Here is a 25711-nt window from a genome sequence, read left to right on the forward strand (position 1 = left end):
AAACCATGGAAACAATTCACCTCTGGCTCAACCCCCCCCCCCAAAAAAAAGCAGCCGGCAGAATTTATGCCACCTCTGGAGCGAGAGAGTAAGGGAGGAGAGAGTAAAGGGGGATGTGTCCCCTGTTGCTCTCCGGTCCAGCCCCATTACAGCCTTTATGAGCTGTTGCATCTGTTCTGGAGGCATGGCCATGCTCGGGTTCTGACTATTTCACACCATATCACTCTCTCTCTCTGACGTGGACAGAGCAGGCACAGCGTAATAGCTCTACTGACTGCATGTATAATATTTGCCAATCTCTTCGGTTCCACTCCATTGGCTTGCTGCATGGCACTGTCCCGCTGGTTAAAAATGTGATAAATCAAGCCTCAGTCCAATTCTGATTACCTGCCCAGCACGTACACACCGCCGCACGCACGCATACACACACATACACACCTTTGGAATATTACATTAACGTCTGGCTGTGAAGCTATGGCAAATAAAACCCATGGGTGGCCAATCACAGGATATGCAATAAGTCGACCCCCAACAGAATAATCCATTTGAAGCAGTCCATATGACTATTAGGATAGTGGCAGCTGCCTCTGCTGTGATGTCTGTCCACCCATCCACACAAAGTTTACAGCCCATGTTTACAGAGGCGAATACCTACAGCAAGTGATTTAAGGCCACACTGAAAATCAGAGGAACAGCGACAGCCCAGTCCCTGAGTGTCAGGAGGCAACATAGGAGGTGAAATAGTGTGTTCTACTGCCTCTCCTCCTCTACCGCTCTCCTTCCCTCCCTCCGTTCGGAAGACAGTGAGGTACACACGACATGATTGAAATCCACCCAGCTGAGCATTACTTTCGATTCCATGCTACAGTGCAGAAAGAAAAAGACAGTGGGTCAGGAGGGAGTCTCAGACAGAGGAATTGATTGGCTTTTTGTTTGCACACACACACCCTGCTTGGTGCTGACGCTGAGCCAGTCGATAGCTCCAAGTGTCAAATGGCTTCCTTCCAGTTCATCAGAATGGATCAGTAAATTACATTGAGGTCATTTTGATCGATGCCTTTCAGTCCCACCCCAAGTGACGCACGGCCCCTCCAAGCAGGTATCTGGGGTTTCATTTCCGAGTGATTGCAGACGTGATGTATGTCCGCCACATAGAAATAAACAAGATGGATGCTCGTCCTATATGTGAAATGGAGCCGACAGACCAATGTTTTTACTGTATTTTAGAGGCCGTATTCATCACGTTGACAATCTGGGCAAGTCAAACTCCAGATTAGGTATCGATTATTGAAAGCATACAAGGAAGTAGTTTGCAGAGTACTATGAAGTTACTGCTACTTCCTTCATTTACTGTATGTTTCATGCAAGGTCATGTCTATGGCCATTTGATGATGATAAATTGTCAGTAATGTTACATTTTTCTGATCGAAGACTCAACACTAATATTTGACACATACTACTCAACAAAACAAGGAGTAGGGGCTAGGGATGGGTTTGGTACTTGGCCTCTTAACCTGCTGTCATATAATTGGCTGCGTGGTGGGGTGGTCCTTACGCAACATCTGTGACTCACCTGAATCTGGGCACCACTGTGACACAGCTCCCAGTCCTCTGCCACACGCAGTAAGGGTCCCTCGAGGACAGACAGCTCCTGTGAGACAGACAGACAGTCAGAGTTCGGTGTGTGAACACTATCAAAAAGTAAGAGACCAAATACATATTTTAATGAAGACTCTTTTGTGAGGCATGACCTGAAGTGACATGTGATATCTATTCACCTAACAACACCCCCATATTCTGGAGTGTCTCATTAACATCACAGGCCACAGTCACACCAGACGAAGTTAAACAGATCAGGCAAGGGTGTCATTTTACCTCACAGAAAAAACCTGCCATTTCAATTTTTAAACTGCAGAGTGAGCCTAGCTTGTAACTCTCCTTATCTAGGAGCTCAGAAAGAGGCAGAGATGAATATGAGAGATGGTCAACGTAGTGTGACTGGCTGTCGGTCTGTGAGGCTGCAGACAGCAGTGTTTGGTTAGAGCCCCCTGGGTGTCTGGAGCCCCCTGGGTGTCTGGTAGCCAGAGGCAGTCTTGGACATGGACTCAGTGACACAGCCCAACTAACAGGCCAGTACGTAGAAGAGATGTCGGGAGCCAGAGATGAGGACTGAGAGTTAGGTCAGTCATGCTCAACATGGTTTACAACACAGAGGGTCGTGTAGAGCGGGAGAGTGGAGGAGTCTCCACCAGACCGGCATTGACAACATGTCAGAGTTAAAAGGTAATGACCCCTATCTGTAGGGGAGACTTGAAGCATTCCTGCTGGCTCCTTTTCTCTGTGCCTGTCAGGACATGATGAAGACACAGGTGTTCCTCTCACCTATGGATCACTAGAGCTGTGTATATATCTATAGCTCTGTATGGAACCACTCATTAGAAAATGTCTATCTGGAAGGAAGGTCCACCATGTCTAATCTCGCTTCTCTCAATGGTGTAAATTCACAATGTCTCCTTCCTTCCTGTGCCTTGTCAGTTTTGCTGTCTTACTGTTCTTTACTGAGAATATCACCCCGGGTCTGTTGGGTTACAGCTGATCTTTTCTGGGGGTTCTCATTAACCTAGCACTGAGGCAAAACAGTTGCAAATGTGACAACATTTTGTAACTGCTTTAATAACTAAAAAGGGGGGAAATGAAAATGTTATGAACATTGTGTGGGTTAAAGGGTTGAGACTTTCACACAACTTTTGATATCCCTTTGCCATCTTTTTCACTAAATCTCTTTTCTCTATATATTTCATTCAATGTGTTTCTGCTGTCTGAACCATATCCATTGCTGAAACCTAATAGAAACAGCAGCTGCAGCGAGAAGCGAGAGATAGAAAAACCGTTTTGCTTTGTGCCAAGATAGAGGCTACAGTAAGGTGGAGAGACAGACCAAACCAACCAAACCTAATTTGGAGGCAGACAGATGGGGAGAGGAGGATATGGGCCTGACACCTGACCCCTACAAAGCATCATGGGGCTTAAGGGGCCCCTAATCCCTGGTTGAGGTGCGCTGGGCTGTTTCGGAGTGATCCAGCGATGGAGGGGCATTAAGCCCTCTAAAGTGAGACAGGCCCTATCCTTCTCCTCGTCGTCGCGTTGAAACCCTGGACGTGGGTTGGCCTGCAGCCAATCAGCTGGTTCCAATTTGTGCGTAAATGCTGTTGAGCACTTCTCTAAGGCTCACAATGAGGGTTTAGCATGCTACGTCCCTGTATCAAATTTAATACAAATGTTTTTCTTGGGGGGTTGGGTAGAGGCAGGGGGGAACATTCCTCCACAACCCCAAAATAGGACACAAGATTGTTGAGTATACTAGCTCGGACAAAACATCCCTGACAAAACAAATCCCCTCCAGCAGTTGCTCTGACTGCAAGGAAGTCCTTTTCACTGCCCTCATAGCAACGTCGACTTCTAAACCCTTGGTGATTCATATTGTGAATATAGTCTGTTGCATACAGCATATTCACAATTTGACAAACGATAGCAGCAACATTTTTTTATTTAGATGTATTTAACCTTTATTTAACCAGGTAGGTCAGTTGAAAATAAGTTCTCATTTACAACTGCAACCTGGCCAAGATAAAGCAAAGCAGTGTGACAAAAACAACACAGATTTACACATGGTATTAACAAATGTACAGTCAATAACACAATAGAGACATGATTGATTGTATGTCACACATGTGTAACTTCACATCACCATAGCAGCACTGGGGGAAGGAAGCCTCTATAGCGGCAAACGCATGAAAACTGGAATTCCACAGCAATATTAACACACACTTGGCAACTGTTAACAGTGCGGTACTAGCTGTTTATAATGGATGGGGTATCACTCACTTCTTGCAGGAGCCGTAGTCATTGCAGCGGCTCAGAGGTACTCGGACCACACAACTGGAGAAGGCCACAAACAGAGCGTGATGTTCCCTGTCCAGCTCCAATCCCAGAACCCGTCTGTCCTCTCCGCGGACGTTACATCTAGGAAAGGGGAAACGACAAACACGTCTCATTATTTCCGAAATTTATGCTGATGGATGGCGACATCTACAGCACCCTGGGAGACTGTATGCAAATGAGAGTGGAGTTGAAAAGCTGTTCAGGACACGTACTAACAGCACCACAACGCATATCACTGTCTTATTACAGTGGACTCTGCTTGGAAGCATCACATACAATAAATAACTATCCTCTTACAGCGGGCAAAAAAATTACTTCTGTTTGTTGCTGAACCAATAAAAGTGAACATTATGAGAGGAGTGCACTATATTATAAAACAGATTGTTTGCATCATGTAGATGAAGAAGAACGGAGAAAGGGAGGCTGACTTGGTGGGGTTGTAGACATCGATGTCCTCCAGTAGCTGTGTGCTGAAGGAGGCGTTGAGCTGGGTGCTGGCCAGGATCTTCAGTACCCTGCCATCCTCGCTCCCCAGGAACAGCACCGTGTGGTTCTTATAGGGCCCAGCTGACGTATCCACTGCTAGCTGGGTCAACTTGAACCTGGGTGGACACAACAACAGGGTTGTGGTTCGGGGTTAACATAATGATACCTCCGAAGAGACAAAGCATCTGCATTCAAAGATTATTGTCGGAGTGTGTGCATGCACTGCAAAGTGACAACACCGTGTAAGAATACGCAGGACACTATTGTAAGTAAAACCACTGTACAGCTGCTCTCAACTTTCCTTCAGTCCCACACAAGTTGATGACATGTTGTTTACTCAGAACATCACACTGACTGGCACTACGCTAGCTAAATGACTCAACAACGTGAGGTATTCAAGTTCTGTTGTTCAGCTCATCTCGGGAGAGTTCTGAAGCAGATGTGACGTTTGGAGGCAGATGTGAGACAGACAGCGTGCCTTCCCTCCGCTGTGTGAAGACGCCTGGTTGTCTGTCAGACTGGCTCGGCTTTACCATGTAAGTCACAGCAGGGGACCGAGCTAGGTGGCTGTCTGACAGCCCTCTGACACCCATTCTACATTCAGCACCACTACATGGCTGGGCTTCTAATGAGCCACTGGCGCTATTTCCTGCATTTGTCTGGTAGACCACACCCGGACGGTGTCTTTCATTGATATGCTTTTCAGCTTTTCACAGACCCCTTCCGGTTGGATCTATAATTTTGGGGAGGCCCTATCCTTTTTGGGTCTATCTTTGATGTGGTGTTATGGAAGGCCTCATCCTGACTGCATCAAACTTTTATATTTAATGGGCTTTTCATGTTGAGACAAGGGACCAAGTTTTCTACCCATCGATTTTCCCTTTTATCTATCCATCTTTTCATCCCTCCATCCACCCTGTTACTACCTGCTGGTTGTGCGTGTGAAGTAGGGCCGGTGGTTGACGGAGGGAACAGCCTCGTCCATCAGGGGGTGGTTCTTGATGAAGGTCAGGGTGTCGTCGGGGAAGGTCGTGGATGACTTGTAGGCAGCAGCAGAGCCGTCGCCGGCACAGCAGCCTGGTCTGTGAGACCGAGAGGAGGGGCAGAAGTTAGTCAGTGGAGTTTCAAAGTCAGTGGGCTAGATTTACTAAGAACTCACAGTGAGGGAATATAATACTGTAGATGCAAACTTTTGTTGACAGTGTTTACACTGGAATAAAGTAAATTTGTCTGGACGGAGGTTGTCAAAGTTCCCACTCACATGTGTTGGTCTTACCTGGGTTTGGGTACCTGCTCCTCAGGCACGGGTGTCCAGGCTGACTCACTGTTCCTCTGCTCCTTGAACTTCCCGTTGAAAGCCTTCTCAATGTCGTCCATGTAGAATGCACATACTGCTGAGCCTGTGATACTGATGAGGAAAACAACAGAGACATCTGTCATGGGCAGCACCCACCTGTAGCACGCGCTCCAGCAGGTATATCTCTCTGGTCACCCCCAAAACCAATTCTTCCTTTCTCTCCTTTCAATTCTCTGCTGCCAATGACTGGAACGAACTACAAAAATCTCTGAAACTGGAAGCACTTATCTCCCTCACTAGCTTTAAGCACCAGCTGTCAGAGCAGCTCACAGATTACTGCACCTGTACATAGCCCATCTATAATTTAGCCCAAACAACTACCTCTTCCCCTACTGTATTTATTTATTTTGCTCCTTTGCACCCCATTATTTTTATTTCTACTTTGCACATTCTTCCACTGCAAATGTACCATTCCAGTGTTTTACTTGCTATATTGTATTTACTTCGCCACCATGGTCTTTTTTTGCCTTTACCTCCCTTATCTCATTTGCTCACATCGTATATAGACTTATTTTTCTACTGTATTATTGACTGTATGTTTGTTTTACTCTATGTGTGTAACTCTATGTTGTTGTATGTGTCGAACTGCTTTGCTTTATCTTGGCCAGGTCGCAATTGTAAATGAGAACTTGTTCTCAACTTGCTTACCTGGTTAAATAAAGGTGAAATAAAAAACATTTTAAAAAATGGGAAAGGCCCATATTAACCCAGGTTATAATGGATTGTATAACTATAAAAACATTCAAGACTGCTGCCCAAGGTTGTATAGGACATTAAACAACAATCTTATAAAATAAGCTTTTAAAAATATACAAGGGGTAGGATATTGCAAATGTGAGCATTATCTTCTATGAAAGCATTTGGCTGTTTTTTAATTTATATTTTCTATAAAAAGAGGTACAGTAAAACCTCATTATACTCATTGTATGAGTATGTACTGTATATCTGTATGGTGGTCTGTCATGTTGCTGCCTGGTACTGTGACTGACCTGTTGGCCTGTGTAGTGAAGACCCCCAGCACGGCTGGTCTGAGATTGATCTGCAGCACGTTGGTCAGCGACTGCAGAACGTCAAAGTAGAAGAAGGAATCGCCCGGCACAGAGCAGTTGAGCCTCGCTTTGAGGAACGACGTCCAGTAACGCTCTAGAACCCTGGGAGAACCTCCGTTGTCGTTCTTACATACACGAGCCACTCTGGAGAACACAACCTGATGGGGGGGGGGGGGGGGGGGGGGGGGGGTTAGAGGAATATCTTTATAGGATTTTCCACAGATTTTAATTCCTTTTGTGTTCATTCAGTAACATAACACAGTGTCATGACATGACATTGTTTCACATTTGACATTACATTGCAGCCTATCCAATACAATCCAACGTTATTGTCCATATGTTACAACAAAATAAGTTTTGTGTTCTCAACCCCTCCAGACAGCACATATCACACATACAGTTGAAACAAGGGGAGATTCTACTAAGCTAAATGGAATTGTTTTAAGGTCATACGAAGGATCATTTATCTATTTGATTTTGAAATTTAAAACACCTTGAAGTATCAAAGAAATATATACAAAAATGATTTGGTGAAAAATTTAATTTGGCTTACTGCTATTAGCCCATACAAATGCATTGAATAGCAGATTCTATACATGGAACAACAGATAGTCCCCCCAAAAATATCAAAAAGGAAGTTTATTTTGAAGTGTCTGTCCTATATCTGAGGGGGATAAAAAAAAGATCAGGAAACTATTACGTTTAAAAAAAAATTTATTCGACCCCTTATTTGTGGCACTAAACTATTCAGACCCCTTCACTTTTTTCCACATTTTGTTACGTTACGGCCTTATTCTAAAATGGGTTAAATAAAAAATTCTCATCAATCTACACACAATACCCCATAATGGAAAAGCCGAAAACAGTTTCTGAATTTTTATAAATTTAAAAAAATAAAAAAGATATATTATTTACATAAATATTCAGACCCTTGAATTACAACTGTCTTACCTTGCCAAGTGTGGTGTACTCCACAGCAATCTCACTGAAGAAGAAGTACACATAGTTCCCGTACTCAATGGCATGGAGGAAATGAGGCTCTGAGGAGACAAAAGGGAGAAATATGAAACAGTAGAACTGACTGTACTACTTGGTATTCACAATAATAATGCATTAGGCAGTCAGTGTTTTGGTAGGAAACATCACTCAAGTGGATACCACACATTGATTTAGAATGAAATACCACTAATATGTAATGTACTGCATACAAATATTTCATGATATGTGGCAATGCAAAACTGAGAAGAATTCAGAAGGAAGATTGAGGAAGGTAAATTCACATGTTGTTTCAAATTAAGACCTGAGGCCAAGGCCAGGTGCTCACCTCGTAGCCATTTGGAGTCGTACTTCACGGTACGAAGTACCGGGCTGCTCTCTCCCAGACTACGGTAAATTACTGCATCACTCGCCAGGAAGTCTGTCATGGTGGCCGAGTAGAAATCGCCACCTGAGAGGTACAAAATAACTCATTTAAGAAAGGCATGCTTTTTTTCAAATGAACACAATTGCAGTGAAGACTAGAAACCCATGCCTCCCAATGTGTATTTTCATCTCTTGGCTACATTTCATGTAGGGGCTGTGCTGCTCTCAATAACACTGTGTGAACTATGTCTAAATGTCACTGGCAAATTGGCAAGATTGAGGGCAGGTTTACTGATCAAGTTGCTGCCCCCAGCTGACATGTCTCTCTGTCTCTGTCCAGAGCAACTCACCAGCGAAGAGGCCGACGTTGGATTGGCGAGACTCAAAGGGACAGCGGGCCTGACCCACCACTTCCTCACCGTCCTGTTCCAGTGTGGACATCTGGGAGAGAGAGGGACGAAAGAAGAGAGGACTCAGAGAGGGAAGAGAGTACTTCATAAAGCTATTTATAGGAGTGTAACTAAAAAGAAATACGCCACGGAGCTTATATTGAAAAACCTCAACTAAAATAACTAGGTCATTGTTTGCAGTTGTTATTAAGTTTAATATTTCCCCTTTACTGAAAAATCGATTCAGTCCAAACTTGAGTATTGTTCTGTTTTATATCAGGTTAGCTTTACGGCTAACTACCAAGTTATAAAGTCAACCCCTTAAAGTCATGGACAGAATGAGCCTCTAGTCAATCCTGATGAATAAATAGGAACACGTGTCATAAAGATACCTTTTATTTAGTACGTTTTACACTGCATTGTAACAACAGTGAAGTCAAAAGGTCAGGAGTAACACTCCTGTCAGCCTGCTCTATGGCTGCTACTCTGGTAGCACTGTGAGGAGACAGTATCTCCTAACCACAGATCTTTAGCAGCTATTCCTGCCCCACCATAACAAGGTCGTAAACCTCGGCTCAGACAATACGTGTGAATCCCGCTGGGGTGGGGGAAGGGAGTGGCAGAATGCGACCCGGAGGAAAGGTCATTCTCGGCAGCTCCAGCACACCAGCCTTCACAAACACACACAGTGACAGCCGTCAACATGTGTGTTTATATTTAATGCTGTGTCATTGCTCAGAGTTCCCTATGGGTACACTCCAAGTGAGACATCCACCAATGCTACTGTGGCTGTTATATCTCTGATCTGTCTGCTAAACCATGGTTCTGGGGCTTCAATACAGTGTTATTTAGACTAGAGGCTACAGGTTTTCACTTCCTGGTCTAACTACCACCTGATCACACAACCTCTGTCTTTGATCCAGCTGGCTCATTGGGCAGAGTGTTTTGTGGCGATCAATTTACATGGAAAATGCACTCTGTGCAAAATAAAACATCTTCCAACCGTCCACACCCACAATCCAATCCCCTTCACCCTAACAGACCCGCTCCTGACCCCACTGCCCTTCTCAGTCTTTCTAAGGAATGCTGCAGACAGATTGCATGATATGATTTCAACTTCAGCACACTATTCCCAGTTCTCCGGGTAGACATCGCTCCCGGTTTTTCCGAGCCGGGAGGGAGCGGGACAGGGAGAGGAATTTGTTCTGGATAAAGGGTAAATCAACGTCTTCCATTGGGAGTCTATGGCGGAAAAGGTAAATCTTCTGCAGTGGTCTGTATGGATTTAGTCAGCTCCCCAGTGGACTTCTCAGACTGTAGACGTTACGTTCCCTCTTCCAAAAAACACACCGTGAATCATTGCCCAGAACCGTGATGTCATCTCAGCTCAACCAGACTTCTTTTGTATTGGTAGACATCCTGGGGAGTATGAGTCCATCTACGCACCGTTGTCACGATTAACGTATCGCTATTTTCCTTTGTATGTTTCCACTTAGCCGAGATCTCGCTCTTGCACACTTTGGGTTGTTAATCATTTGAGCAGTCAGATAGCCATTGAGACTAGGTGGCGTGAGTTCTTTTGGAACTAAAGTAGTGGCTCTCCTGGGATTCTGACTCCAGTTTTCAAGCAAGTTTTGTTTTCTCTCTCCCCTCCCTTCTCTCGCTTTCTCCCTCCCTCTCTTTCCCCCACTCTGTCCCTCGGAGGATGATGATCTCAAATCTGCGGTTGCAGTTTATTCCTCAGATGTGTAAATAAAGACTGTTATTATCATCATGGATCTGTGTTCAGTCAACAGACCGCTGCCAACCTTGGTTGAGTCAACATGTTTCTCCATCAACATCCAGGATAGCAGTACTCCTTTGAAGTGTTGATGCAATCTGGAGCCCTATCTGTGCACGACAACGTTGACTTGATGATTTTATACTGTAGATAGAGAGGACACTTTTTTTTCTCCCAAAAAGTTAGGAGAAAGTCAGTATGTCAACACCTGTAGGCATATGCTCTGAATGCAGCGCCCTTAACCGCTAAACCACCCCATGTTATGGAAAAGAGCACTTTGACATTGGTTCAACAATTTTTTTAAACTAAGCTTATTTACCCCATCTGTTAGGTTTCAGAACAGTGCTGGGTATGGAGCTGGGGGCTTTAGATCGAAAGGTGACTGAGGTGTAGTGTCCTACCTTGTAGTTGCGGCAGGTGGGGTTAAAGGCGTTGGTACCGCAGGCAAATAGCGTCTCGTCGTTGCGTGGGACCAGAACTTTGATGTAGTTGTAGCACTCATCCTGTCAAAGGGATACGGCTGGGTTTCAGAGGACGGCAATGTGACTACTGGCTGCTGGTGTTATCACCCCACATGCAGTGTCATTGCACAGCTTATTATGCACTGAATTGCATTTTGCTAAGTGTACACACGCACACCCTCTCAGTCATACTTCTGTTCCTATTCTTGTCATTCCCATAATCCCTGTGCTGATCTCTATGGTTTCACTAGAGCTCTGGGAGGCTGACGCTGCTTGTGCCACAGACTGGTTCTGGAACTACAGATACCTGTGGTGCCGATTTTGATAAGCAATCTATGCTATTGTTAGTGCTACCCTCCCACATCAAATAACAGACAGTCAGAGAGCGAGAAACAGAGAGAAAAAAGAAAGAAAGAAAGAAAGAAAGAAAGAAAGAAAAGGGAGAGAGATACTCACGCTGTTCTTCCCTCTCACTGTGCATTTATCCACATCCTTTGTCTTCCAAGTCAATTTCTGCAACACACAGACAACCAACTGTCAGAGCAAGAAAGAGACCCTTTTTTCACCCAGCCATTCAAATGCTATTAGGAGACAGCTGTGATGAAAAAAAAGCTTCTGACAAACAAACAATCAGACAGACAAACATCTGAAACACCTGAGGAGCTGTGTCTAACTTTGTCAGCGTGCAACTAAAGACTATTGTTCCTCTCTTACAACCCATCACCCATACAATCCATCACAATCCACATGTACTTCTTAACAACAAGACATCTCTATGGATAATTCGACCAACAAGAAGATCAAGGAATCAGAAAAGAATCTGCAATGCATTCCTATGGGAAGTAGATTGCCCTGATACTAGCTATCTATGGTCCTCCTGGATGTCCTTATCTCCTAGCATTGACCCCCCGCTAGTGGAGTGAATAGGACGAAATCCATCAACTTGTTAACAAGGTCGCCTGGTTGAAGGTGGTTTAATGCACTGCCCACCAGTGCAGATCCACTGTTCCACTGCCGACTGACTGGAAGGGTGATTTACTGACCCCGCTGTCCTCCCTGCAGGAGCGCCAAACTCATCAAACTCATCAACACCATGGGGCATGCTGGGAAATAAGATTTCTCCAGAGACTAAAGTGAAATCCCCCTTTTGGCTCAAGACTCAACTGCTACCCTTCTGGGCCTTAAAGTGGAGTGAAATGTTTCCCCCAAGGCTCTTCTCACTTCCCTATTGAAAATCCAATATGATAGGATAAATAGGATAGACGTCAGCAATATGCTAATAGTTCCCCCTAGACCTCTGGCAGAGTGAGGTGGAGTTAGCTATTTATTGCTTATACCCATCCAGGCCTTTGAAATACAGTATCTCTGAGTGGGGGATCATGAAGGGTCTGGTGAGGAGACTGGGGATTAGAACTGAAACTGGGCCATAGAAAAGGAATAGATCCATGATGAAGCAGACCCTAGGTTTTTGATTATGACTCAGCCGCACACTAATGAGCTCACTGAGACCGATAAGAAGCATGGGAAAGTCAGAAAGCCAGGTTGGTAATATGGCTGATGACCAATGAACTATGTACTATGTACTATGCAATGCACATATTCTTAGTTCTCCTAACTTCCTTTAAAATACATACTTTCTCTTCCGACAATTCTCTGCACTACACATCATTCCTCTCATGTATTTCCACTGCAATCATGTACATCAATAACGTTAGATCTCATTGATGTTGAGTGGGTCCCTTATAGGGATGACTCATGCAGTAAATGAATCTAAATACGATAGGCACAAGCAAACACAAGCCTTAAAGTGATTTTTATTTAAGTGCAATCATGTTTGACAAATGCGATTCAGATGGGAGAGAGAGAGCACAGCACTTCAAAACCAGGAGTGCACGACATGACTTCTATTGGATATCTGTCTGAAGTGAAATGGCCTCATATCTGCATGAATGAAGAGATTGGCTGAGTAAGAAGAAAACAACACAAATAAACTATATTTAAAAGATGAGCAGAAAAGTAGGAGCCATTGAACCACCAGTTATGTCCAGCCAGCTGCAATGATACACTAGTCTATGACCCATGAGGTCATAACTCATGTAAACGATGTGTTTGTAAAGACAACATAAGGCTTACCTGTTGTGGGACGATCTGCTCAGAGGAGGCGCTGAGACTGACAGCAAACACATGATCCCTGTAAGAGGTCAAACGTCAGAACACATTTGAAGCCGTCTCCTCTATGCCCTGAAACCCAATCCCACCACACCACACCCAAGCTGCCTGTTCTTAGCCTAAAGTAGATTGATTAGGGTCAGTCACAAAGCTCTTTAATGCAGGCTTATTGATGTAGAATGGCTTCTTGCTGAGCCTGAGGAACCTTTTAGATAATGAACCTACTGTATGACAATATGAACGTAACAGGAGCTATCCAATACGGTTGACTGATATAATGACAGAAATAATACAAAGGGATTCAATGAAGAGCTGTCAATACAGGGATAATGTAAGGCAGTCCAGTGCATTAAAGTTAGGTGAACAATACTGAGAGGCGTGTTGACTGACCTGGCTGCGATGTAGAGCATGTGGTTGATCCGGAGCATCCTCTGGAAGTCCAGGCCCAGTCGTACTGTATCGTTGTCTGACATGAGGCCCTGGAAGCTTGGGTACAGGTAGGAGTCTGCATGGGGAGGGGGAAAGAGTAGCAAGCTCAGTTCAGTGACAGTGTTCATCTGGGGAAAAAACATCTCCATAACGACAAACCAGGCACTAAAAAAATCAAGTGTGTGAATCTGAAAATAGGGTGAATTCAAGCACAAAAATAGAGATTGTTTGAGTACAAGAGAGAGAGAGAGAAAAATTGGTTTTTGACTTGATAAAACCCTCTGATTGCAGTATGCTTTCTCAGTTTCTATTTTGGATGCTTTTCCTTTGCCCCACATTTGCTGCAGATGCCCAGATTGCAATTTGTTTTAACTGTCAGGTGGTTGTTTTTGTGGGCTATCCCATGACTCTATTCTGTGCTGCTAGAGATAATACACTTAACTGTGTAAAATAAAAGGGGGGAGTGGGAAGCATCGCCAGACCCTAAGTTTATCACAAGAGCTGGACAAAACAAAAACACTGCAACAACTGGGACATGCTTAAACCACCTGACCAAGTCCTAAAGCAAATGGGACTCCCTAAATCTTTCTCAGATTATTACCAATCCCACAAGGGATGACTCCAAACACCCAGAAAATGCAACTCTCCTCTATGTTATCCTCACAAATAATCCTGATCGGTATGAGTCTGGTGTTTTGTGTGTTGACCGTAGTGATCACTGTTTTACAGCCTGTGTTCGTAATGGCTGCTCAGTGAAACAGACCTGTCCTGATTTGTCATAGACGCTTGCTAAAAAAACATTAATGAGTAAGCCTTCCTTCATGAACTGGCCTCTGTAAAATGGTATAGAATCAGCTTGATCCCGCCCCCTCTGTCGAAGACACTTGGAACTTATTTTTTGATATTTTCAGTGATATTATTAACAAACCATCCTCTGGTTCAGCCCCTGGTTCGACCATGATCTTGCAGAGTTACTCCACCTCAAGAATTGCATTTGGCGAAAGGCTTGGCACACGCATACTCAGGCTGACTGGCTCTCGTTCAGGCAAATGAGAAATAAGTGCACTCAGGCTATCCGGAAGGCCAAAGTTAGTTACTTTAAGGAGCAGTTCTCTCTCTGTGGGTCTAACCACAACAAGTTCTGGAAAACGGTTAAAGACCTGGAGAATAAACCCTCCTCCTCACAGCTGCCCATGTCCCTTCATGTTGATAATGTGGTTGTTACTGACAAGAAGCACATGGCTGAGCTCTTTAAATCACCACTTCATTAAGTCAGGATTCCTATTTGACTCAGCCATGCCTCCTTGCCTGTCCAAAATTTCCTCATCTCCCACCCCTTCTCATGCGACTAGCCCTGATACTCCTCCTTTTTTTCCCCCTGCCCCGCTACAAAGTTTCTCCCTGCAGGCGGTCACGAGGTGCTAAAGGAGCTCCTTAAACTTGACCCCCCAAAAACATCTGGGTCAGATGGTTTAGACCCTTTCTTCTTTAAGGTTGCTTCCCCTATCATCGCCAAGCATGTCTCTCCTTTCTGGGGAGGTTCCCATTGCTTGGAAGGCAGCCACAGTTCGTCCTTTATTTAAAAGGGAGATCAAGCTGATCCTAACTGTTATAGGCCTATTTCTATTTTGCCTTATTTATCAAAAGTGTTGGATTTTTTTTTTGTCAATAATCAACTGACTGGCTTTCTTGATATCTATAGTATTATCTCTAGTATGCAATCTGGTTCCCGCTCAGGTTATGGACGTGTCACTGCAACCTCAAAGGTCCTCAATGTTGTCACCATTGCCCTTGATTCTAAGCAATGGTGTGCTGCTATTTTTATTGACTTGGCTGAAGCTTTTGATACGGTAGACCATTCCATTCTTGTAGTCCGGCAAAGGAGTATTGGTGTTTGAGGGGTCTTTGGACTGGTTTGCTACCCACCTCTCTCAAAGATTGCAGTGTATAAAGTCAGAACATATGCTGTCTCAGCCACTGCCTGTCACCAAGGGAGTACCCCAAGGCTCAATCCTAGGCCCCACGCTCAATATACTTTGAGAAATGAACTCAATATACTTTGAAATGACAAAACAAAAATTCTAAACGGTGTACAAATGATGGACCTATATTCATACAGTTTCTTGATTGTCCAGCACGCTAAAAATCACTAGACAGTCAGGGAGCAATTTCTAGCACATTTTGACGGAAAGGAAATGTAACAAATTATCAGTGCAGCCCTCCGGACCTCGATGAAGACCGAATGTGATCCCTGGGAAAAATGAGATTGACACCTCTGGCTTAGGCCTTCCCGTCCAATTTAACCTCTGTAATTTCAGATAGTGTCCCATTTTAATCTCCTCAGGGGAAGCATCTTTCCCCCAACTAAGCAAGTCCGGCTCGACTGTTTAAAGATTTTAACTCCGGGGCGATTGGGTCAAGCAGAGCAGTGATTCGCTGTGGGGCAGAAAGGGAGCGGGATAAGTCCACCCCGGCGAACGCTCGCTCGTTCCTTTAATTACTCCTCAGCACATTCACTACCTTTAAAGTTTCGGCCACCGTGTCGCCATGGAAACCACTAACCCAGTTCCTCCAATTAGCCTCTGCGAGGGAGATGATGTCGGAGGTGGAGCTGGGTGCTGGATGTATTACCATACATAATGGACATCCTGGGGAGTTGTGAGGGGTTCTGACGCCCAGTTACCTACAGACCTGCTGATAAATGGCCCTCATTACACCTGAGATGGGCTCCAAATATAGATCTATTAGCGTGGCTATTTATGCTAATGTTCCACTCCTCCAGATAGATAAATTAAAGCGCAAGGCCTCAGTCTCTGTCACCTCTTAAATAAATGGGGCTGGCCAGGACCTCCTGACCACACGTGCCACTGACGGGCTGTACGTGTGGCCCAATCAGACACTGTATTATGTCATATAGCTAAAATGTATAGCCATTTTATTTCGATAGTGGCAATTATGTATTTGAAGTCGTCATCCTATTACTGACATAGATCTGTAAGACAACTGACAAAATATGTGTACATACAACTAGACATGATGCTGCCCTTTAACGGTAGATCAGAACTTCATGCCCCCCTGAACTAAGGAGCAACATTGCATCATGATGGGCTTGCACTCACGTTCTCTCTCCCCAATGCTGATTGGCTCCAGGTCCTGGGGGAAGGGTGTGACTCCCATGGCCAGGTGAGGTAAGAGTGCTGTGAAGGCTAGAGCCAGGACCACCGCCAGAAGGGGGAGGGGCCGAGGCGACCGGGGCACCAGCCTCATGTTGGCAGGGGTTTACCACACCTCACCAGAACAGCATGGCCAACAGCGGGCACACCACCACCTAGAAGAGGAGAGAGTGAGACACAGGTTAACATAGCTACAACCAAAGTTAGCTGTACCATTATCTGTTAAAACAGTCACAGGCTAATGTGAATGACTACAACAGCAGCGTTGGCTTCATAATGCTCACTATAATTCTGCTATCAAGTTCTACAGTAGCTGTTGGAACTTTCTGAGTTTGGATGCTAAGCTCTCATTAGCATGCGATGCTCACTGCCAGTGCGGCATTGTGATTGAGTGTTAGCTGAACTGTGATGGCAGCCTGAACACAGAGAGAGAGGGAGAGGGACAGGAACAGAGAGAGAGGTGAGGCCACAAGGGCCCCTTACTGGGACACCTGGCTCATTTACTCCCAGCCTTCAGTCTTTCACAGGTGACTTCACACAATTAACCACCGCCCCCACAGGGGAACGCGACCCCCACTGTCTGCACCAAGACACCAGGCCCAAGGGGGAGGTGACAGGTACCCACTTTCACCTAATATACAAAAAATATATATAAATTGTTTGACTAGATGGGAAAAATGAGTGGCTCCTGTAAGAAGGTCAGACGATTCAAGTTTGAGCAAAGTTTACTCTCTGCATTATTAATCACTCAGGTAAGCTATGTGTCAGATCTGAATTGTCTCTAAATGCTAATTACCACATCTGCTTGATTTCTGGGATGAGAGACCGGGACAGATGGATGTGGATTGCGCAACTAAATCTACAGAATGCTGTGACCTGTGTTTTGGCACCAACTTAATAAGGGCAGCGTGTCCTCTAAGGGTTTCAACTCAGCACAGCCCAGATTGATGTAGTTCACCAATGCGATCCTGCCACACAACTCTTAAATGGGGAGCTGAAAATAAAGTCAACAGAGATATGAACCGCCATCAATATTGATAACATGCTGCCTCATTCTGATTCAGAGGAGATTCGCATTTAGCGATGAGGTCAAGCGATGATCACAGTGTCATAAATCGAGGGGAGGCGGTGTCTGCTCCTGTTTACTTCATGAATTACTGCCTCCCGCGTGTCCTGCCTGGGCGATATATGAGGACATTACTCCCAATGGATTAACTCACAGGCTTTTCGGCTTCTCAGAGGAGGTAGACAGCTTGAGCAAACAGGATATGATGCGGTGGCTTCCTGCCTGAGCAGGCCAAACAGCATGTCCCCAAAACACCACTGTCACCCCATCTAATCTGAATATATCATTGATGATCCAATATCTTTGTAAATGCTCTGAAGGTTGAGCAATGGCCTCAAGTTAAAAGAGTATGCTCACATTTATACTGATTATGCAAATGCTTGAGGGATCTTGAAGTAAAAAAAAACTTGGTAAAGTCGCAGTTTAAAACATGCTAAATAAACTCAATAAAAACTACAAAATTATTTGCATAACTGTCTCCCTGCTCTCATTAATATGCATAGACTAGACCGACGGTCATAAACATGTAGAGTGTGAAAATCAAAGGTTATGGAGATGGGGCAGAGATCAAATATCGACAAGTGCAGAGTATTTATCCAATGGCTATAAAGCCAGGAAAATGCAAAAATGACTCACAGCAAGACAAGCACAGTGCCTGCAGGAGCTTATGCAAGACAGACCAACAGATACACTGACCCTACAGACCCTCTGAGGCTTCTGGACCTTCCACAGATTTCCACACAAAGGCACTGAGTGGATGAGCTTCTTGGCGTGTTTATCAGCAGCACCCTGAATAGTTGCGGTTCCTGTTTGTGAAGTTCTCCACACGTTGACGAGCCTCACAGCTGGGGATGGATGTGGAGCTTGTGGAAGTGGAAAATGCTATGACGAAATGCCCAACGTAATCCAATTAAATCCTAGCTACAGTAATGTAATATAAACCAGCATAAGTCCCTTTGATCTGATGCATACACTGTTGTCCTGGGGTTCACTTCCAGACGGGTGCTGGTGGTGGGGATTTGGCAAGAGGCCTTTATCTAGGGCTTGATGACAGTGACACGGTAGAAAAAACCCTATCATGTAGACTTGAAACGTACTGTATGTGAGGCACGTCCAGTCTTTCATGCTGAGTGACTGACAGATGTGATGGTAAGCATCACTGTGAGAGCAGGGGCCGACTTCCACCTCTTTAAAAGACATGCATAGACATTCCACAGTGACAAAGTCAACTTCTTCTTAAACTCAGAGACTCACTATGCCCAAGCCCCATAAAGCCACTGGCTTCATTTAACAGACTTTTAAGATGTGATTTTACAAATATATTTGGGGCCTGCCTTCAAATTGCCCTGCTTGTGGAGCATCTATTGTGTTAATGTTGTTAATCGCCTCAACCAGTAAATTCTTCAGCTTCTTCTCAATGGGATATTTCCATAGTGACAGGGGCATGATCTAAAACCCGATACCAAGGTCCAGCTGCTACCGCCACACCGAATGCCGCCCGCCAAAACTTGCCATGTCACAAACACAAACACACCACACCCTCCCCATAAACATGTAAACCATGCAGCACCCTTTAGGAATTTGTTGCTGTCTGTTTTCTTTATCTAATCAATTGCTTTTTACAGAGTGAATGGAGAGGCAGGCTGATGTGCTGACAGCTGTCGATGGGATATAAGCCACTGCTTATCCCGACCCACACTCTCTCTCTGTTTTCTGTTTTGGATGGGATGTATGGGATCGTTTTGTTTTTAATGAACTGGACTTGTCAAGCCATCTGGGAGATACTGGCAGTTGGTCCTCTTTGTAGGGCAAGGAATTGAGGGCCGCTGGGGCCGCACATTGATTATCTGACATTCATTTGGATTAGACCACAGTGATGGTTCTGTGGTTTGATGAGATGTCTTCAGGATGGTGGTTTGAGGGCTTTTTCACAGCACTGTGCGAAAATGAAACTTAATGATGAGAAAATGGGAGCCTTTATGAGGGGTGGATGAGGCCACGGTGTCATCTTTTAAAAGGATCCATTTTAATTCATACATAAACCTTAACAAGTCAATCTTTATGACCCAGCTTCAGTTTGGCCAGGGACCACAGTTCCATAAAAAGATGCAATTAGAATAAATGCCAATTTTATCCTCAATCAACCGCTTTATGCACCTGTCTGCTCCAGGGATGTTTATTTTCTGCCAACACCTGTCGTACAAACTAAATAGAGGCGCATTATCCTAATGCAGACCCACCCCCTCTGATATGCTGTGACCTCACAAACTGAACACCGCTGCAGTTTCACTGGGGGGGCGAATCCCTTCACGGTTTTGGATAACAGGGGGATAGCTAGCCAACACCCACCCCCCGCCTCGGGACGCCACAGGGCCCAAGAGAAGTAGGAATTGAATGAGTCCACCCCCAGTATACATGGGCCTACATAATGAGGGTGCATGTCCCTGGCCTCTGTCATTTCAGACACGATTAGGCACATTACCCCCTGCTCTTCATGGACCATTACCCACCCAGGGCTCTGCTGGGGACTATCACATCACCATGGCGATGAGCAGGGACAGGGGGCCAGATGATCTGCCGCAGAATGTGTGTGTGGTCGGAGTGTGTAGGCCTTTGTCGATGTGTGTCTACCTCATTTGGGAAAGGGAACACTGCGAATCCTGTTTAGCTCTCTAACCATGTATCCCCTAGCTATCGTGACTTTTCTCTGGTCGGTTTACTTTCAGTGATCCAATGATTAAGACTGTGTAATGGCCATTCTTCTGCTTGATAAAGAACCAGAAAGTCATCCAAGTGCATGGAGTACACAGTACAGGTCATTCATTGATCAATAGCAGTTCTGTGTGAAAATCTACAAGTTGATAGAAGCAGGATGCTGTTGTAATTTCTCACATTATAAGTTACTCAATAGAGTGATTAATGAAATGACAACAGGGTAACTTCACAACTCATAGCTGAGGAAGCACATTGTTTATTCAAGACTGTGGTTACCTCAGGAAATGGCACTCAGTTTTCTTTTCATTCTGACAAATTTTGACCAACACCTTATACATTTTCTGCTGTGCAAAAACTTAATTGGAAGAAAACTCATCCGAGGAGTGACCTTACGACAGAAGATTTCGTCGTTAAGCCTGGGCAACATCATCCTTACCCTACTCTCTGAGAGTTCATCTGACTGTTGATACCTGAACACTGTCCCATGAGGCACCATCACAAGGCTGACAATTAGCTGCTGAATAGAGACTGTTTTCTAGTCACAGACAACTCTCCTCTTACCCCGAGACATCCACTCCCCTACAGAGTGCTCAGTGTGGCAGCAATGTATGCAGCTGATGAGTCACCTACGGTTTTCAGGAAGTATGATGCTCCTCCTATCACTCTGAATTCTCAACTCTCCGCCTTCTGTAGACTTTGTGTTAGATGCTACTTCTCAACAAGCCCCTCTTCTGCCCGAGGGCCCTTTCAACTCTCTACATGAGCCCCTCAGAAAGAGGAACTTCGCTAATTAGATTTCCAATGGCTAACCACACAGACACCGCCGAGGCAAATTGGAATTGGGATCAAGGAACATTGGACAATAATTGGGGAACAGCTCCCGCAGGATACGGAGGAGATTTCTATGGGTGATTTTCAGATGACTGCTACATGCTGGTGGTGCTTGGAGTTCATCCTACTGTTGCTCATAAATTAACTTACTGGAGTCTTTGAAAGCACCTATACAAGTTCAACCACATCCAGCAAGGCCAGCAGGCTTCAGGACGTTTATAGCCTCTGCTGGTTTAACTACTTTCACAGTAGTTTTAAACACTTCTTTATCAGTTACTTCTGAATTCCACTTTCAGTTGGGGCAGGAGTGCAACAATGTTGGATGTCAGTGTCAGAGTTGCAATATCGGCAGGCTTTGACAGGCCAAGTCCTGTGAATGAAGTCAACACTTGATCTAGATGAGGGACAGAAACTTAAACTTGCTGTTGAATAACAACATGTCAGTTGAAGTTGATGGGGAATTTCAGAGGCCCTGCAGTAGCAACATGAGAGCGGCTCAAGGGAGGCCTCAGTGACAACATTCTGAAAGCCCTATTAGCATGCTGGGTCAAGAGGGAATGACGGCTGGCTGCTTTCCTTTTGGTCCCTATAGTCCCTTAGTTCTGGAATCTGCATTTCAAACGGATGGTGGCAGTGTCGTGGAATCTCTCCTTATAGTCTTTATCTGACAGTTGCATGGGCAGGAGGAAAGAGTTTGGGAGAGGGGAGCGGAGATACGGGGCACCATGGCATCCAGGGTGAGATGTGTCTGTCAGTGGAGGTCAGGACCCTCCCTGCCATCACTGCCACTCAACTTGCCTCAAAGGGATGCTGTGATGGCCTCCTCGCCCATAGGGTTCAGACAAAGTGACGGGTTGTCCTGTGAGATGGGCCATCTATTGTCACCCTACGTAAGAGTGCTCTACGCCTTCCACATGGAAGAGTCCCCACAGATTAAAGCCCGTTTGTTAGCCACGGGCAGCGCATCAAGCCTCCAACTCATCCCCACCAGCTCCTCTCTCTAGGAATCATGTAGGGCTGAATCAAGTTTACAGTGAGAGTCAACTAAAGTTGTACGACAGGAAGAAGTGATACTGTACAAAGTCCATGCAAAGGTTCAGTAACCGTGGGCTGAGGGCTCTCTAAAAATGAGACTGAAAGGGAGCATCTAAACATTGGTTTGAAATATCTCACCAATGTTCAAGGACCCGAGAGATGTTGACAACTCAAACACACTACAGCAGTGATACATAGAAAAATAACTGGCACCCATTACTTTCTGTTTACTGGTATCAATCTCTGAGAAAAGTGCCTCTGCCACCAGTCTGGGCCTAAACCTGTAAGGCATCCCGCCACAGCGGGTTGAGCTGGCCAGACTTCAGACAGGGATCTATGCGAGACACAGACACTGAGACGGTCGTCCGATCGATCGGGAGAACCGCTGAGAGCGTCATCCATCGTCTTTCTGTCTACTTGAGATGAAAAAAGCCCCAAAGGCTATCAGCGAGAGACGGATCAGACACACACTAAGGTTATCCTCTTCATTTGTCTGCCTCATATTCATTATTTATTTTTTATCTTCAGACAAGCCCTGTAATTCACTGGAAAATCCCTCTCTCTGTCTATCCATCTACAGTATCCATTCATCCACAGTATCCATCCATCTACAGTATCCATCCAGCCACAGTATCCATCCATCCATCTTTCTATCTAGCCATCTCAATTTTCCTCTACTCTTTCTAGTGTGACATCTTCGGATGAGTGTAACCCCGGGTCACCTCATCAGACCTTCTGGCAGGAAAATGCAGATGTCGTTCAAGCTCCCTCCTCGACCCTCCTCCCGTCGTCTCCACCTCATAACTAAAAACCGAATGTTATCTACCTCCTCTCAATCTCCCCATCATCAATAATTCAAAGTGTTCTTGAGAAACACTACCTGAACCTCTATTGACAGAAACTCCAGCACTGTCATTCCCTCAAGGGCATCATAATTGGATCTTCAAAGTCTGCTGCTACAGACCCAGGCGGGGGAACAGGAGTCTGTGTTTACGTTTTTTTGTTGAGGTGTCATTGTGTGTGTTTGCTTCTATTTTTACATATTTATTTCAGTACTCCAAACCAGCCACCCCCAGACCCAACAGCACACAGCAGGAGCCATCCCGTGCATAGAGTGACCTGGCCAGTCTTCAGAAACATTCCCCTCAGGGGTGTTTTAAAGGTGGGCGGGAAAGTGTTTGGTTATCTAGCACCGTGGAGAAAGGATTGTGGAGGGATTGTGGATGAGTCATATTGGGAAGGGCAGTGAAGCTCTTTATCAATTGCAGTAGTGCACTTTCTCAAACCTGGAGGGGGCAGTTGTTTGGCACAAGTCAAAAGGTGAAGAGAGTTGCATTGCAAGCAGGAGTGACAGCTTTTGAGAAGGTTAAAATTCTGAGAGCTTGATTTCACAAAGCAACAGTTTAACTCCCACAGTACAGTACATGCTTAAAAATAACAGGCTCACCAGTATGACATACCATTGTATCATAACATGCAGTATGTCAACAGCTTTAATATTTCAGTGTTGATGCGGGTGGTAGAACAAAAAAAGACACATCAGTCATAGAGCTAAATTAAGTTTAAACAATAGCAAAACTGTCAGTATTGACACTAAACTTATCTTCAACATCAACGTCAGCGGTATTCAAGGCCTCGCTTTTATGCACAATATACAAATATGGCAAAATTAACGCTGCTGTCGTGCAGTGTCCTCTCCTCTGACAGGTCAACAATAGGAAGAGATAGTGCTCCCTCCCACTACGCTTTGTAGACTATAGTACCAGCGGAGCCTATCATTATTTCACCAGAACTGCCGACCGCCCGGAGGGGAGAGGAGAGGAGGGTGGAGGAGAGAGAGCAGCCAGATGAAGATGCTATTCAAAACACTCCTGCTGGGAAAGATGAAACGCGCCACACCAATATAAGCGAGGGAGAGTAGAACGGGAGGAGAGGATGAGGTGAATACGCAGCTCTGTCAGTGCTCATCAGGTTGCTGATCGCTCAGTGTTCTCCAGTGGCGGCTCTTTATTACCACCAGGGGGGGGGGGGCTATCCCTGGCCCCTCCTATCACTTAGGACCCCTGAGTTCAGCCTTGGTGGTACAGTAAAGAGCAGCAGCGGGGTGGAGATGTGTCTTCCTGCTGGTGCCAGGTCCCCTTGGGTGGCGGTGCAAGCTAATGGGCGGGGTGACCGAGCTAAGCGGCTGGTCTGCCTCCCTGTGATTAGATTTGGGCTCGTTGAGAGTGAGAGTGAGAGAGTGTGTGTGTGTGTGTGTGTGTGTGTGTGCTGATCCCCCTCATCACACGGCTCTGATTAGGCACTGCGGTGGTTCTCTGGCTTGGCGAGCCCTCGTTCTGCTGCCAGTGCAGAAATAAAGCCTGTCTATCAGCGCATCGGTGCCAGGCTGATTCTGAAGGACAACAATAATTATGCTCACTGCAGAGCGATGAGAAATAGAAGAAACAAAGTTTACGGTTATTGGCAACCTTGAACTGTACAGTAGGTTTAATAACTAATGTTCTAACATAACGAAAGTAACAATTCATGAAGGAGACGGAGTGTTCTTTGCTATTTTCTTTCTACCCTTCTATACCATGGCATTACAAGGAAAGGTATTGAGACTGAGCCCCTTAGAAATGGGGTCAATTAAGTAAATAAAATGTTTTAAAACATGTATGAGAGCAACCTTTCTTTAAGGCACTGAATGGTGCTTGAGCTGAGGACTGCTGTGATGATGCCTTTGTATCCGTCTCCGTATTTAAGGTGGGGAACAATGAGAGAATGCGACATCTCTATTAACAGAAAGCTCTTTGATCTCCATCTTTCTCTATGCTCTCCAGCAAATGGATCCTCCCCAGGCACCAATTAGATGGGTGCACTGTTTGCACTTCAATCTCTGCATTCCAATTCTGAAAGTTGGAAGACACATGAATTATCAAAGTGAATTTTGAGTGTCACGGTGTTCCGGAGGTTTCATTTGCGAGTGAACTTTAGAGGTAGTGAAGAAAGATTAATCAAACCCCTCAATTTACTCATCTCAGGCGCATTGTGCCAATTTAATATATATCTTTCATTCTGTTTGAAGGACCTGTACCATGTTTGTCAGAGCCATAGATAGAGCCCTTAGGATGCAGGACAAGCACACAATGACACGTATGAAAACATGTAGAAAGCACCTAGTCAAGGACTCAGGCGTAACATTAGAGACAGAGTAGTTGTGAAAGGAAGATAAATAGCGTCCGCAATCACGCTGCCGTCACCCACCAGATCCATCCTTGTCACATTACCCGAAAATATAATACATTTAAAAAGAAGTGGGCACGCAAGACGGGTTGGTGACAACAGTATGTTCTTTAGCAGCTGGCGCACAAAATGGCCGACCTCTTTAATAAATGAAAGATTTTCCAATCTGAGAAGTCGATGCTGATGAAGGGACATATAAATCAGGTGAGGAGCGGCGGAGGGGTTCTGTAGAATGCTCCTCG

The 25711-nt window shown here is 45.1% G+C and overlaps 1 protein-coding gene across 3 annotated transcripts in view; it reads right to left on the bottom strand.

Annotated features, from left to right (window-relative positions):
• The window catches only part of LOC139364924 (semaphorin-6D-like), a 122466-nt gene that overhangs the window by 19984 nt on the left and 76771 nt on the right, over positions 1-25711 (bottom strand). For all 3 annotated transcript variants that reach the window (XM_071102176.1, XM_071102156.1, XM_071102166.1), the window contains 14 exons: positions 16544-16752; positions 13386-13500; positions 12960-13017; positions 11283-11339; positions 10767-10868; positions 8547-8637; positions 8159-8281; positions 7786-7874; positions 6775-6992; positions 5705-5836; positions 5355-5510; positions 4371-4544; positions 3886-4023; positions 1574-1651 (listed from right to left, as the gene is read on the bottom strand). In XM_071102176.1, coding sequence (XP_070958277.1) covers positions 1574-1651; positions 3886-4023; positions 4371-4544; positions 5355-5510; positions 5705-5836; positions 6775-6992; positions 7786-7874; positions 8159-8281; positions 8547-8637; positions 10767-10868; positions 11283-11339; positions 12960-13017; positions 13386-13500; positions 16544-16691 — 1679 coding nt within the window. In that variant the 5' untranslated portion in view covers positions 16692-16752. The remainder of the gene's footprint in view (positions 1-1573; positions 1652-3885; positions 4024-4370; positions 4545-5354; positions 5511-5704; positions 5837-6774; positions 6993-7785; positions 7875-8158; positions 8282-8546; positions 8638-10766; positions 10869-11282; positions 11340-12959; positions 13018-13385; positions 13501-16543; positions 16753-25711) is intronic.

Source organism: Oncorhynchus clarkii, chromosome 2 (assembly GCF_045791955.1).
Source record: "Oncorhynchus clarkii lewisi isolate Uvic-CL-2024 chromosome 2, UVic_Ocla_1.0, whole genome shotgun sequence".
NCBI lineage: Eukaryota > Metazoa > Chordata > Actinopteri > Salmoniformes > Salmonidae > Oncorhynchus > Oncorhynchus clarkii.